Source organism: Musca vetustissima, unplaced genomic scaffold (assembly GCF_032173495.1).
Source record: "Musca vetustissima isolate MV318-11 ecotype Yass unplaced genomic scaffold, APGP_CSIRO_Mvet_v1 utg2553, whole genome shotgun sequence".
NCBI classification, from domain to species: Eukaryota; Metazoa; Arthropoda; class Insecta; order Diptera; family Muscidae; genus Musca; species Musca vetustissima.
Genome location: NW_026886870.1, coordinates 59,992 through 75,200, shown reverse-complemented (window position 1 = coordinate 75,200; position 15,209 = coordinate 59,992). Strand labels below are relative to the sequence as shown.

The window sequence follows — 15,209 nt, the reverse complement described above, 5'->3', positions numbered from 1 at the left end:
TTAATTATTTTTATCAATTGATTTTTTATTTAATTTCTATTTTTTTATTTATTTTTAATAATAGTATTTTTTTAATTTATTGGTCAACTTTATCACGTGTTTCCAATATATTTCCTTATATAAGAAAAATTAAATGAAAACAAAATTCAATGTCTTTTAATAAATAATTCATGTTTTCTTTGTATAAAAAAATTTAAATTTATTTCCAATATTCGGTTAGTGTGTTCCAAAATCACATTGAAATTCAATAGATGTAGGCAAAGCGTGTGTATAACAGTTAATTTATATAAGTCAAAATAATCAACTTCAAATATTAAAAAAAAACATTTTCAAAATGCCACTCTAATACAATATCCAATTGGAATTGCATTAAAAAATATTTATATAACAGTCGGATTTTATCAAGGCAAAATCATTTATTAAATGAAAAACAATTTACATAAATCGAATTGAATTTTTTAAATATATATTTTTTTAATATATTTTTTTTTAAATATAATTTTTTAAATAATTTTTTTTTAATATCTTTTTTTTAAAAAAATAAAATATGGGGTTCTTTTAGAAATTTCTTAAATTTTGTTTTATCATAGAAACTCGTTAACTAATTTTAAATATATTTATTAATACTTCCCTTAATTTATTTATTATTAGTTATTATTTTTCAATTTATTTATAATATTTTCATGTTTATTTATTATTATTCGTTATTAATTATATTTCTACAATGTAAGAATTATTATATAATCGTATGTATCATCATCACTTGTGTTTTGTATACAAATTTGTTTGTAATTTTTTTACATCATATTATTGTTTTTTTCATATAATTTATTTATTTTGTTTTTTCTTCTTTTTTATTTTCATTTACCCATCATACATTTCACCATTCACTGTGTGTGTGTTGTCTATATATTATTTTGCGCCAATTCTATACGCTGTGTTGTTATTGTTGTTATGTGATCGATCAAATAACAAATTTTGTCTCTGTGACAAAATGCTCAAAAAACGCGCCCGACCGTCCGATCGATTCGACTGCCCTACTGCTCGCCGCCTGCTCGACCGCTCATTTTTTTGAATGCTTGATTTTTTTGATATTTCTGCGCCCATATACATTTTGTTTTGCATTTTGTTCCCTTATTTCTGATTTGAATCTGTTTGTCTGCCGTACCAATTGCCGTCGATTGTCATCATCAACAACGCCGTTGCCCCCCTTACTGATCTTACATATATATGAACAAACAAATACATACAAAAAATATATATAAAAATTTGTATAAAACAAACCATAAATATATATGTACTTGTATGTATGTGTGTCATATTGATAGCATGGGAGAGCGGACTCCTATCGGGTCGCAACGGTTGTACCAACCGATGACGACAATCTTACAGCCGATGGCCATTACAAGGTAAATATTTTCAGTTCTTAATTTTTTTTTATTTTTCGTTTTGTTTTTGTATATATTTTTTTCTATTTTTATTTATAATCATTTGTTTTTTGTATTTATTTTTTATATTTTTTCATTAACATTTTTATTTGCAACATTTATTTGCATAGAACATGTGACCCATTAAATTTTAATTTTTAAATGCATGTTATTTGGTAATGGTTTATATTTATTTTTTAAAAATTTAGAATTACTATTCACAAATTAATCACTCAATCAATCTATTACAATTCTCAGAATGTCCCTCCAAAAATGTTGTTAGCGAATAAGGGATTACAGTTTTATTGGATCAACAAATTGCCACAAATACTCACATTAACTTTTTAAAACGATGTATAGAAAATTGTCAGGAAAAAGCTTTAAAACTCCTTTAAAAATATAATTGCGTTAAAGAATCTATAACAACTTTCAAAAATTTATATTGTTCCCTCACAAATATTCTTTACAAATTCCTGAGATAGTCTCTCAAAATATGCTTCAAAATATTCGGATTTGCTTCCTAAAATATGTCCGAAAAATATTCAAAATATGCTCCCAAAAATATGTTTCAAAAATGTTCTGATGGTCCCCCAAAAATTATGCTAAAAAATCCTGCTTAAAATAATTGTCTAAAATATTATAATTTTCCTACAAAAATAGATTATACTTCAAAAAATTAATTCAAAAATTTATGTTTTAGCATCTGATAGTTTTTTTTTAAATGTGTGTCTTAAAAATCCACGTTTGAGGCCCAAATAAAGTCCTTAAAAAGTAATTTAAAATTCACATTTTGGCCTCAAAGATATGCTTTAAGACTACGCATGTAGCCCCTCCAAGCACAAATATGCTCCCAAAAATAGGATTTAAAAATATTTAGATAAGCGCCTAAAAATATCCTTCAAAAATACTCCGATAGTCCTTTAAAACGACTTTGAATAGACCCTCAAAAAATTACCTTAAAGACTCCACGCTTTTGAGTAGACCCTCTTGTTAAAGGTGTCCTTAAAAAATCCACGCCTCCAAAATGTGTGCTGAAAAATACAAGCTTTTGAAAAGACCCTCAAACATTTTCATTAAAACACTCACATTTTTGAATATAACCCAAAAAAAGTCCATTGAAAATACACGCTTTTGAATAGAAGCTAAAAATGTGTCCTTAACAAATCCACGACTTTGGATAACCCTCAAAAATATCCTTTAAAAAATACCAAACCTTTGGATAGCCAAAAAAAAAATGCCCTTAAAAACACCACGACACCAAAAATGTCATTAAAAAGCTCACGCCTTTGAATAGACCCTTAAATATTACCTCAAAAAGAGACCTTAACAAATCCACGCTTTTGAATTGTCCTTCAAAAAAATTCCATAAAACATCCACGCCTTTGGTGGATAGTCCTCAAAAAATGTCCTTAAAAAATACACATCTTCGAATAGTCCTTAAAAATTCCACGCCTTTTTATAGTCCTCAAAAATATTCTTTAAAAAATACTTCGCCTTTGAATAGACCCTCCAAAAATGTCCCTAAAACCAACGGCTTTGAATATTACCCCAAAAAAGTGCCCTTAACAGATTCACGCTTTTGAATAGTCCCTCAAAAAAATGTCCAGAAAAAATCCACACCTTTGGATAGTCCTTAAAAATATTCTTTAAAAAAGACCGCAAAAATGTCCCTAAAAATCTACGCCTTAGGATAGTCCACAAAAAATATCCCTCAAATATCTACGCGTTTTGGTAAATCAACAAAAATATTATTTACAAAAACCCACATCATTGGATAGTCCTCAAAAAAGTCCCTCAAAAATCTTCGCCTTTGAATAGTCCTTAAAAATCCAGACCTTGAAGAGACTCTTTAGGACCTGGCCTCAAAAAAAATCCACACCATTGAATAGTTCTCAATTTTTTCCTTAAAATATACGACTTTCGAATAGTCCTGCGATTTTTTTTTTTTTTTTTTGAAAATCTACTCCTTCAAAAATATTTATCAAAAAGTTCCACACCTTTGGATAGTCTTCAAAAAATATTCTTTGAAAAAAATGTACACCTTAGAGCTTTAATAGACTCCCAAAAATTCTCTATAAAAATGCCCGTCGCTTAGAATAAAAACCCAAGCATTTGATCTGTAAAAACCCTCCTTAAAATATTTTTTTTTAATTCAGACCTTAGAGTTAGAAAAAAGTCCAAAAGGTCTTCAATATTTCCTCATATGAAAATATTTTCAAAATTTTGTGTAAATATTTCCCTAGTTCAAAAAAGTTCAAATACCATTTAAATTGCTTTCTTTTCACTTACTCTTCCCCCTTTCTCTCTCTCTGTCTCCTACCATTTCTCTATGTGATAAGACTTGCCAATTTTTTTTATTTTTAAATCAATGACGTCGTTTCAAAATTCAATACAATTTTAAAATATATACGCCATGTGGGCCAAGCAAACCAAACACGCTGGCTGACTGGTTGGCTGGCTAGCTGCTACCTATCTCTACACTTGTGAATTAAATTAAAATATGTTGACAACAAACTTACGGGTGCTGCTGGTGCTGCCGTATGTTTTTTGTTGTTGTCTCACCTAAATTCTAAAATTAACAACAATAACAAAAATAAAATGGAAAACAACGTAAACTGGTAGTGACTCTATTTTTTGTTGTTATTGTTTTTTAAGAATCAAAATAGAAAATGAAAACAATTTTGAAAGATTGATTTGGCAAACTCATCTATTTGTCTGTCTGGCTACCGACTAACAGCCTGCCTGCACCACAATTCAAACGTGACAATTTTGTTGTTAGTGGTTTATCAGTTTGGGTAATTCTAGACCCCGTATCACAAAATTTTTAAATATTCTCACGACAAAAACAAAATCTGAAAATTGTAACTAAATTAAAGTTGAGTGATTATTTGTGATATTGAAAATAACATTTTGTTTTCACTTTTTTTAATTACTAATTGTTTTTCCATTAACATCATCATTATCATGTATTTCCGTTTTATTTTTGGCTTTAATTTTTTGGTTTTTTATTTAAAAAAAAAGAAATTAAGGGGTAAGTTGGCATTTCCGTTTGGAAAACAAAATTGAAAAAAAAAACTGTAAACGGATGAGGTAATATTACTAACTACAATAATTTTGGAATCTATATCTACAACAACAAAAAAAGTAATAATAATACTGGTATGAATACAATAATTAACCTATTTTTAATTATACTATTTATTTCGAAAAAAAAACGGTACTGGGCCTTATTAAAAAAACACAAAGTAAAAACAACTCTAAAGCACTTATCGTAAACAAAACTACACACTTTAAAGTAAATGGCATGATAAAACAATAAATTTTTTGGTAAAATGGTCTACAAAAAAATAACTCTATTGCTTTGAGTATCCTTAAATATATATTCAATATATTTTTTCAAAATATTTTCAATTTCATTTTGATTTTCAAAACTAATCAGAAATATTCTTCCTTCTCCTCTAAACTTATAGACAAAACGCAAGATGCCGGCTAAAGGGGCGAAAAAAGAAAATTTAGATGATCTCAAACAGGAGTTAGATATCGATTATCATAAAATCACTCCTGAAGAGCTGTATCAGCGCTTTCAGACACATCCAGAAAATGTAAGTCGTTCATGCATCAAGTTCCCTTATTAAACAGATTTACTAATTATTTGTTGTCTTTCTCTTCTTTTTCAGGGTCTAAGTCATGCTAAAGCTAAAGAAAATTTAGAACGTGATGGCCCAAATGCTCTCACACCACCCAAACAAACACCCGAATGGGTGAAATTCTGTAAGAATTTATTCGGTGGTTTCGCCATGTTATTGTGGATTGGTGCTATTTTATGTTTTGTGGCCTATTCTATTCAGGCCAGTACCAGTGAAGAGCCATCCGATGATAATTTATATTTGGGTATCGTATTGTCAGCTGTAGTTATAGTTACCGGTATTTTCTCATACTATCAGGTAAGTTGGAATACTGAAAAACAATTTTATGAAAATCTTCAATTGTCCCTCTACGATTAGATTTCTTGTGTATACAAACCACCTTCAGAACTCTGATAGTTCCTTAAATATAGATTGTAAACTCCACTCATAGGACTTCTTCAGTTCCTTATTAAAATATCAAAAATATCAACCGAAATCCTTACCTATAGGACAGATAGTCCCTCAAAAATAGCTATTGAAAGCCGCAATCATAAGACTTATATAGTCCCTCGAAAATATCGATTGAAAACCTCAACCATGGGGCTCAAATATTCCCTCAAAAATATCATTTCAAAATATCAGTCATATAACTTAGAAAGTCCCTCAAAAATATCGATTGAAAACCTCAACCAAAGGATTCAGATAGTTCCTCAAAAATATCGATTGAAAATCCCACTTATTGAACTCAGATAGACACTCTAAAATATCGATTAAAAACCTCAACCATAGAACTCAGATAGTCCCTCAAAAAAATCCTTCCAAAACCTCACTCATAGGACACTGATATAAGCCCAAAAATATCCTTCCAAAACCTAACTCAGAGGACATTTATATAAGCCCAAAAATATCCTTCCAAAACCTCTCACATAGGATATTTGCCCAAAGAATTCTTTAAAAAATCTACGCCTTAGGCCCTTGGCAATCCCTGAAAGAATTCTTTTAAAAATCTACGCCTTAGGCCCCTGGCATTCCTGAAAGAATTCTTTTAAAAATCTACGCCTTAGGCCCTTGGCAATCCCTGAAAGAATTCTTTTAAAAATCTACATTAGGCCCTTGGCAAACCCTCATTCTTTTAAAACCCCTTACAGCTGGGAAAATCCTTCAAAGAATTCTTTAAAAAAATCTCCGCCTTACAGCTGGGACAATCCTTCAAAGAATTCCTTAAAAAATCTACGCCTTAGGCCCTTGGCAAGCCCTCAGAGAATTCTTTAAAAAATCTACGCCTTAGGCCCTTGGCAAACCCTCAAAGAATTCTTTAAAAAATATCCCTCAAAAAATTCCTTAACAATTTACGCTCTTGGGTTCTTATAGACCCCCTCTGAACGCTACTTTTAAAATCCTAGACTTATGGCTCTTATGGAACCCCCTAAACACTGGATAGGGGTTCTTCGAAATTCCAAACTTTAGGGCTCCTACAGACCCGCAAAAAACCCCATAAAAGTAGCATAAGGCTCCCTCACAATAACACTCTCCAAAAATTCCTCCATTATAGCTCTACTACTCCCGCTAAAATAATCGTTAAAAACTAAGCACTCAGTTTGGCCCCCCAAAAATCCCCTTTCAGTGTTTTCTTTTCTCCTGTTTGTCTCATAATCAAACTAATAACCCATTCTCTCTCTCTCTCTCTTCCAGGAATCAAAAAGTTCAAAAATTATGGAATCTTTCAAAAACATGGTTCCCCAATTCGCCACTGTCATTCGTGAGGGTGAAAAATTAACTCTCCGCGCTGAAGATTTAGTCTTGGGCGACGTTGTCGAAGTGAAATTCGGTGATCGTATCCCAGCTGATATTCGCATTATTGAGGCTCGTACATTTAAGGTTGATAACTCATCGTTGACTGGTGAATCTGAACCCCAGTCCCGTGGTCCCGAATTTACTCACGAGAATCCCTTGGAAACGAAAAATTTGGCTTTCTTCTCGACGAACGCTGTCGAAGGTACTGCCAAGGGTGTCGTCATTAGCTGTGGTGATCACACTGTCATGGGTCGTATTGCCGGTTTGGCATCTGGTTTGGATACTGGTGAAACACCCATCGCTAAGGAAATCCACCATTTCATTCATTTGATTACCGGTGTGGCTGTCTTCTTGGGTGTGACCTTCTTCGTGATTGCCTTCATTTTGGGTTACCATTGGTTGGATGCTGTTATTTTCTTGATTGGTATTATTGTCGCTAACGTACCTGAAGGTCTATTGGCTACTGTAACTGTGTGCTTGACTCTAACTGCCAAACGTATGGCTTCGAAGAATTGTTTGGTTAAGAATTTGGAAGCTGTCGAAACTTTGGGCTCCACCTCAACCATTTGCTCCGATAAGACCGGTACCCTGACCCAGAATCGTATGACAGTCGCCCACATGTGGTTCGACAATCAGATCATTGAGGCCGATACAACCGAGGATCAGTCGGGTGTCCAATACGATAGAACTAGCCCTGGATTCAAGGCGCTCTCTCGCATTGCCACTCTCTGCAATCGTGCTGAATTCAAAGGCGGCCAAGAAGGTGTTCCAATTTTGAAGAAGGAAGTCAGCGGTGACGCCTCAGAAGCTGCTTTGTTGAAGTGTATGGAATTGGCCCTCGGCGATGTCATGAATATCCGCAAGCGCAACAAGAAATTGGCCGAAATTCCATTCAACTCCACCAACAAGTATCAGGTCTCAATTCACGAAACCGAAGATCCCTCAGATCCCCGTTATTTGCTCGTCATGAAGGGTGCCCCCGAACGTATCTTGGAACGCTGCTCCACCATTTTCATCAACGGCAAGGAAAAGGTCTTGGACGAAGAGATGAAGGAAGCCTTCAACAATGCCTACATGGAATTGGGAGGTTTGGGCGAACGTGTCTTGGGTTTCTGCGACTATATGCTGCCATCCGATAAATATCCCACCGGCTTCAAGTTCAACGTTGACGATGTTAACTTCCCCATTGACAATTTGCGTTTCGTCGGTCTCATGTCCATGATTGATCCCCCTCGTGCTGCCGTACCCGATGCCGTTGCCAAATGTCGTTCGGCTGGTATTAAAGTTATCATGGTTACTGGTGATCATCCCATTACCGCAAAGGCTATTGCCAAGTCTGTCGGTATCATCTCCGAAGGTAATGAGACTGTTGAAGATATTGCCCAACGTTTGAACATTCCCGTCTCGGAAGTTAATCCACGTGAAGCCAAGGCTGCCGTTGTACATGGTGCTGAATTGCGTGATGTTAGCAGCGATCAATTGGATGAAATTTTACGTTATCACACTGAAATTGTGTTCGCACGTACCTCACCACAACAGAAATTGATTATTGTTGAGGGTTGCCAACGTATGGGTGCTATTGTGGCTGTAACTGGTGATGGTGTCAACGATTCACCTGCTTTGAAAAAGGCTGATATTGGTGTTGCTATGGGTATTGCCGGTTCCGATGTGTCGAAACAGGTGAGTGGGGGAATTTGCATAAATTTCAAAGAGTGAGAGAGAATTTTAATTGTGTATTTCTTTGTTTGTTGTTTAGGCCGCTGACATGATCTTGTTGGATGATAACTTTGCCTCCATTGTCACCGGTGTTGAGGAAGGTCGCTTGATTTTCGATAACTTGAAAAAATCTATTGCTTATACCTTGACCTCCAACATTCCTGAAATCTCACCATTCTTGGCTTTCATCTTGTGCGATATCCCCTTGCCTTTGGGTACCGTTACCATCTTGTGTATTGATTTGGGTACTGATATGGTAAGTTGAGGGCCTTTTCTTGAGGGTCACTTATTTAAATTTGAATGAATATTTTTTTATTATTATTAAATATAATAGAATTGTTGTTAAGTATTTTAGGTAGTTCATTTTTTTAAGTTAGTTTTAAGGAAAGTGATATTTTTAAATTACTTTTTTTATAAAAAAAAATATTTATAATATTAAAAATAAATTGTAAAAAAAGATACCAGCCATATCATTGGCCTATGAAGGACCCGAAGCGGATATCATGAAGAGAAGACCACGTAATCCAGCCATTGATAATTTGGTCAATGAAAGGTATAGAGAATTTATTTTGTTTGATTTATTCCTGTGCAGGAAAACCAAGTAGAGGCTAGCCCAGCCAAGTGGAGAGCCAGCAATCGAAAGACCTGTAAATGGCTAGAAATTTGTGATATACGTAAACCATTTAAGCTAGTTCGTAAGCCTTGATGCCTTAACATTGTAGTTGGGTCTAGAATCATTTGAAAAAACAAAATTGTATTTATTTTCATTTTATAATTTTTATTTTAAAAAAATGTTTTTATTTTATAATTTTTAATTTTTAAAGAAATTAGTTTTTAATTTTCTTTGACAAAATTTACTCATTGTTATGTCTTTTTTTATATATTCTATTGTAATTCTGCTACATCTACTACCACTACTACTCTTGTGCTCTACTCTACTGCGAAAACCTACCTGTACTACGTGTGTGTGCGTGATTCTTAACCCTGGCCTTAATTTGTTTAAAATGTGGGGCTACAATGAACAAAATGCACACTCTTAAATGCACACTCTTCCAATTACAACAACACACATACATACACAAATATTCCAATACAACAAAAATTCAATCCTTAAAATTTGTGAAATTTTGTGAAACCGGTGTGTGCGTGACTCAAAACCCATGCCTTTGTTGTGTGTGTATTTGGCATCGGTTTTATAGGTTCCTGCCATCTCTTTGGCTTATGAAGCTGCTGAAGCCGATATCATGAAGCGTCCACCCCGTGATCCATTCAACGATAAATTGGTCAATTCCAGGTGCCTATACAATTTTTTTTATTATTTTTCTGTTTTATTGTTTTGTTTTCTAACACAAAAAAACTCTCTAACCTGTCTCCATGCGTTTTTGTCCAACTCACAAACTAACAACAACAATAACCTGTCCATTCTTAAACCACCCCCTCTTAAAAATGGTATTTTTGCCACTTCTTAAAAATTAAGAAGTTGCTTCCCCGTCCCTCGCTCTCTCTCTCTTTGAACACCAAATGGCTGGATTTAAAAATTAAAAATATAACTTTCTTTATAAGAATTAAAAAAAAAACAAAATGATCAATGTCTTTGCCTTTCACATTCCATCGATGTTGTTAAACTTTAATATATTTATGTGTGTACGTGTCAAGAACAAAACAAAAACAAAAAACATTTCTCTTTTTCTAACACCAAACCAACAAACTAATCACACTAAAACAAAATAATCAAAATGGATCTAATTTTCAAAATACACCAAAGACATAACCTCAATCAACTAACTATATTTTTAAGTTTTCTAACCCCCCTTCTTCTTCTTTAACACATTCATTCATCTCATTATTCTTAGCAATTGTATAATACGTTTTTGTTCAACTTGGTGTTGTGGGTAATCATGTTTTTTTTTTTCTAATATAAAAAAAATAATTTTAAGATCATCTTCTTCATGTGACACTTGTTTGGTGTAAAAAAATGTAATTTTTGTATTAGAAATTATATTTCCAAACACCTAACAGAGTGTTGAATACTCTCATCATCGTCATCATGCTCAGCTCATCTACGTTGTAGTCCCCCCTTCACTGCATTTGCACATGAACCCGAAAGAATTTTAGATTATTTTAAAATATTTTTTTTGTTGAAATTATAAACCATTCATATATCACTTTTATTATTTTATATATATACATATATGATGATGTATATAATATAATATTATATAATCATTTTTGTTGTTGTCATTTATATACTAAGTATATATATTTATATATAAATAAGCTGTAATTTGCACATGTGAAAATTTTAGGTTAAAGGAAATGTTTTCGAAATTGGTTCTATATATACCTACATATTCGATTTTTTTATTTATTTATGAATTTTGTGTGTATTTTTTTAATTCAATGGTTGTTAGTAACAGTTTTGTAGTTAAATATTGAAATGCACTAAAGTGTTTTTTTTTTAACTTTCGATTTTAATACTAAATTTAACAGAAATCGAAATACTATAAAAATACAATATTTTTCGGAATTTATGGACTTGAGTTTCAAATTTATTTTCACTAGAATTTGTAAAGGATTTTGAAGAAGAAAAAAATATTCCAAATAAGAGACCTACAAATTAAGATTTTTATTTTTTATTATTAAAAAAATATTTTTTTTTCGAACAGTATATTAAGGAAAATTATTTTCCGGATTATAGGGAGTGTAGAGATATGATTTTCAACTAAATAATATTCCGGATTACAAACAGTGTAGAGATTTGATTTCCAATTTTTTTTTTAATATTATTTTCAAATTACTAAAAATACCAGTGCCTTTAAAGAAATAGTACTTTTTAATTTAATTAATTAATTAAATTTAAAGCAATGATCCGAAATGTAGGGATTTGATTTTAAACCCTTTTTAACTATTTTTTGTTCATCTCCCTTGTCCGTCTGTCCGTTGAAATCACAATAGAGCTCATAATATTTAAGATACAGCTTTGAAATTTTGTACATACATTGCCACTATTTTGAGAATATATTTGACATTGAAAATGAGATCTACCGTTCCAAGTTCTCGTATAGCCTCCATATAAGTAAACCTCCCATTAATCGGTATTTTGTGGATTTTGGAATGTTTTTAAACTGAATTGCCTCTAATTTGATATTTTGGGTTTAAACTGAGTGTGAAATCTCCCTACCAAAAACCACTCAATATTGACCCATTTTATAGGGTAGTCACCCAAAAATTCCCTAAATTCCCATTATTTGTGGAGTTTTGACACAATTTTCAACCGAATAGACTGAAACTTGGTAACATGAGTTCTCATTAGGTGTCAAATCTCCCTACCAAAAATTATCAACATTGGTCCACATATTAAGGTAGCCCCCAAGTAAGAGAGCCTTCCAAATTCCCATTATTTGTGGAGTTTTGGCACAATTTTAAACCGAATTGGTTCTAATTTGGTATTTTGGGTTCTCATTGGATAGCAAATCTTTCTACCAAAAGATATCAGTATTGGTCCATGTTTTGGGGTAGCTCCCATATAAGGGTACATCCAAAATTCCCTATATTTGTGAAGTTTGAGCACTTTTTTTCAACCGAATTGGCTGAAATTTGGTATTTTGGGTTTTCATTGGATAGTAAATGTTGTTACCAAAAATTACTTATATTGGTCAAAGATTTCAGATAGCCCCCATATAAGGATACCTACGAAATTTCTGCTATTTGTGGATTTTGGGCACGATTTTCAACCGAATTGGCTGTAATTTGCTATTTTGGGTTCCGACTAGGGAGATTTGACACTCCCTACCAAAAATTATCCATTTTGGTCCACTTTTCAGGATAGCCCCCATATAAGGGTCCCTCCCAAATTTCGATATTTTCCAGATTTCGAACACGTTTATAAGCCGAATTGGCTGTAATTTAATAATTTCAGTTTTCATTGGTTAGCATATCTCTCTACCAGAAATTATTAATTTTGGTCCACATTATAGGGTTACCCTCATATAAAGGTACCTCCCAAAATTCGATAATTTGCCGATTTCGAACACGTTTATTAATCGAATTTTCTATAAATCGGTATTTTGGATTCTTATTAGATATTCAATCTCCCTACCAAAAATGATCAATATTGGAAAACTTTTTAGGGTATCCCCCATATAAGGGTCCCTCCCAAATTTCGATATTATGCCGATTTTGGGCACGTTTATTAACCGAATTGTCTATAATTTGGTATTTTGGGTTCTAATTTGGTAATCAATCTCCCTACAAAAAATTATCAATATTGGCAAACTTTTTAGGGTAGCCCCCATATAAGGGTCCCTCCCAAATTTCGATATTATGCCGATTTTGGGCACGTTTATTAACCAACTTGTATCTAATTCTGCATTTTGAGTTCTCTTCCTACCCAAAATTATAAATATCGGTTCAAGTTTTGGTATAGCCCCTATATAACTTTATCTTTAATTTTTTCTAAATTCAGGGTTATTTTTTATTTATTTTCAATATTTTTTTTATAAAAAATAATAATTATTATTTTAAAATATCAACATAAAAATACACACAAAGTATATATTTAAAACAAATTTACTATATATATTTCCCCTGCAAGACTAGCGTTACCCATTTACAAAAAAAAAAAAAAACAATTTGTATGCACTTTTTAGATTTAAGTTTATTGTTAATATTTATTAATATATAAATATGTATCTATGTATATTACAATATGTATAAATTAAAATTTTACCATCTAAGGTAATTTAATTAAATTTTTATAGGAAAAAATGCTGCCTACTTTTAGGCATAGGTGTTATATAGGTTAGGCAAGGATAATATTTAATTTGATTTTGTTATAAATACGAAAAATATGGGTTTGTTGTAAGTTTCATTTGGTTTATTTTTTTTTAAATTACTTAACTGTGTTTTTTGTGTAAAGCAGAACCCAGTAAGCTTTTTTATTGTCTCTATCTCTCTTGCTCTCCAAATAATAATTAATCATTTGATTTCTTTGTTTATTTGTTTTTTTTACACACATTTCCTTCTCTGCGTTGTCTCGTTACAAAACGAAAATTTTGTTTTGACACAAAATAATTTGGTTTTTGAAAAAATAACCCTACCTTTCCCCATCCCAAAAAATAAAACAACATACATTACACAAAAAAAAAAAACATACCACCCCCTTCCCTTGTATTTTGAACTGAAATAAAACAAAAACTACTTTGTAACGACCCCCAAAACTCCCCCTTTAATCCCGTTGCGCCTCCCTCAAACTGCTGCGTGTAAAATTGTGTTAAATATTTTGTAAAAAAAAACCAACAACAACAATGCAAACTTAGGTACCCGCCATTTCCCTTGCCTATGAAGAAGCCGAATCAGATATTATGAAACGTCAGCCCAGAAATCCATTTAGCGATAAACTGGTCAATGAAAGGTAAAGTTTTTCTTTGTGTCATCAGCGAGTTTTTTTTTTAAATATATTTTTTTAAACAAATATCTCAAAAGCAACAGATTTATTTCGAATTAAATAAAAACCAACCAACCTTAAAAAGAAAATAAACGAACAAAGGCTTTAAATTAGCACCCAATATACCTCAACAGAGGTTTGATTTTCTTGTTAGAAAACACTCACTCTTATTTTCCAATTTTCTTTCTCATCAACAATAACTATAAGAAAACCTCAGAGCATAGGAGGTCTCTTAATTTGTTTCTTCTTAAAAACAAATGCGTAAATTTTTTTGTCTTTCGCTCTCTCTCTTTATCTCTGGAACAAACTCCCCTCTCTCTCTCTAAACAACAGAGTAAAAATTAAAATTTCTTAAGATATTATTTTTTCAATATCGTAAAAGCAAAGTACATTTTCTTTATATATGGAATAATTATTTTAAAATTATTTAGCTTTGTTATTTCAAAATATTTATTTAGTCTCAATATAGTTTTTTGAATTTTATATTTTTTTTTTAGAATTTAGTTTTGAATTTTATTTCATATTTTTGATATAATGAATATCTATTTTATTGCTTGTTTTTTTTATTATAAAAATTTTTTTTTTTAATTTTTCTCTTATTTCAATACCTTAGTGTTGGTTTTTATTAAATAATTTTTGATTATTTTTTTTTTTACTTTTTAATAATGTAGCTTTGATATTTTTTTTAAATTCAATCGCTTTTTTTATAAAATATATTTTTTGATATTTTATTCTCTTCATAATAAAATAGTAATTCAATATATATATATTTTTTTAAATATATCAATATTTATATAGAAAAACACAAAGAAAAACTATAATATCTTCTTAACAAAAAAACAAAATTATATTATATACAATAAAATATATAATTGTTTAGCCTACATATATATTTTATATCTACATTATTACTTTGCTAGAAACTTTTTCTCAATATTCTCTCGACTTACTCTTTCTCTCTCTTCACCATAATAATAATATATACTCAATAATTAATTTAATGCAAACATTTTGCGCCATATTTATACATTTGTATTTTTTTATTAAACTTCTAAATGCAAACTGCGCTGCCCTATATATCTCTATCTTTCACCCAGCCCCCATACCAAAAAAAATTTAATCAGAACCGATTTTTTTGGGATCAATTTTCACACTTCACTCTTGTCCACCTAAACCCCCAAACCCGCTAAAAACTAAAAA

At 31.4% G+C, this 15,209-nt stretch overlaps 1 protein-coding gene across 6 annotated transcripts in view; it reads left to right on the top strand.

Annotated features, from left to right (window-relative positions):
* The window catches only part of LOC133334353 (sodium/potassium-transporting ATPase subunit alpha), a 149,139-nt gene that overhangs the window by 121,815 nt on the left and 12,115 nt on the right, over positions 1-15,209 (top strand). For 2 of the 6 annotated variants that reach the window (XM_061542643.1, XM_061542647.1), the window contains exons 2-7: positions 1,329-1,409; positions 4,898-5,029; positions 5,105-5,371; positions 6,746-8,527; positions 8,604-8,819; positions 9,763-9,857. In XM_061542643.1, the coding sequence (XP_061398627.1) occupies positions 1,329-1,409; positions 4,898-5,029; positions 5,105-5,371; positions 6,746-8,527; positions 8,604-8,819; positions 9,763-9,857 (2,573 nt within the window). Of the gene's footprint in view, positions 1-1,328; positions 1,410-4,897; positions 5,030-5,104; positions 5,372-6,745; positions 8,528-8,603; positions 8,820-9,021; positions 9,117-9,762; positions 9,858-13,881; positions 13,977-15,209 lie in introns of all 6 variants that reach the window. The other 4 variants (XM_061542645.1, XM_061542646.1, XM_061542644.1 and 1 more) reach the window with 4 other exon arrangements.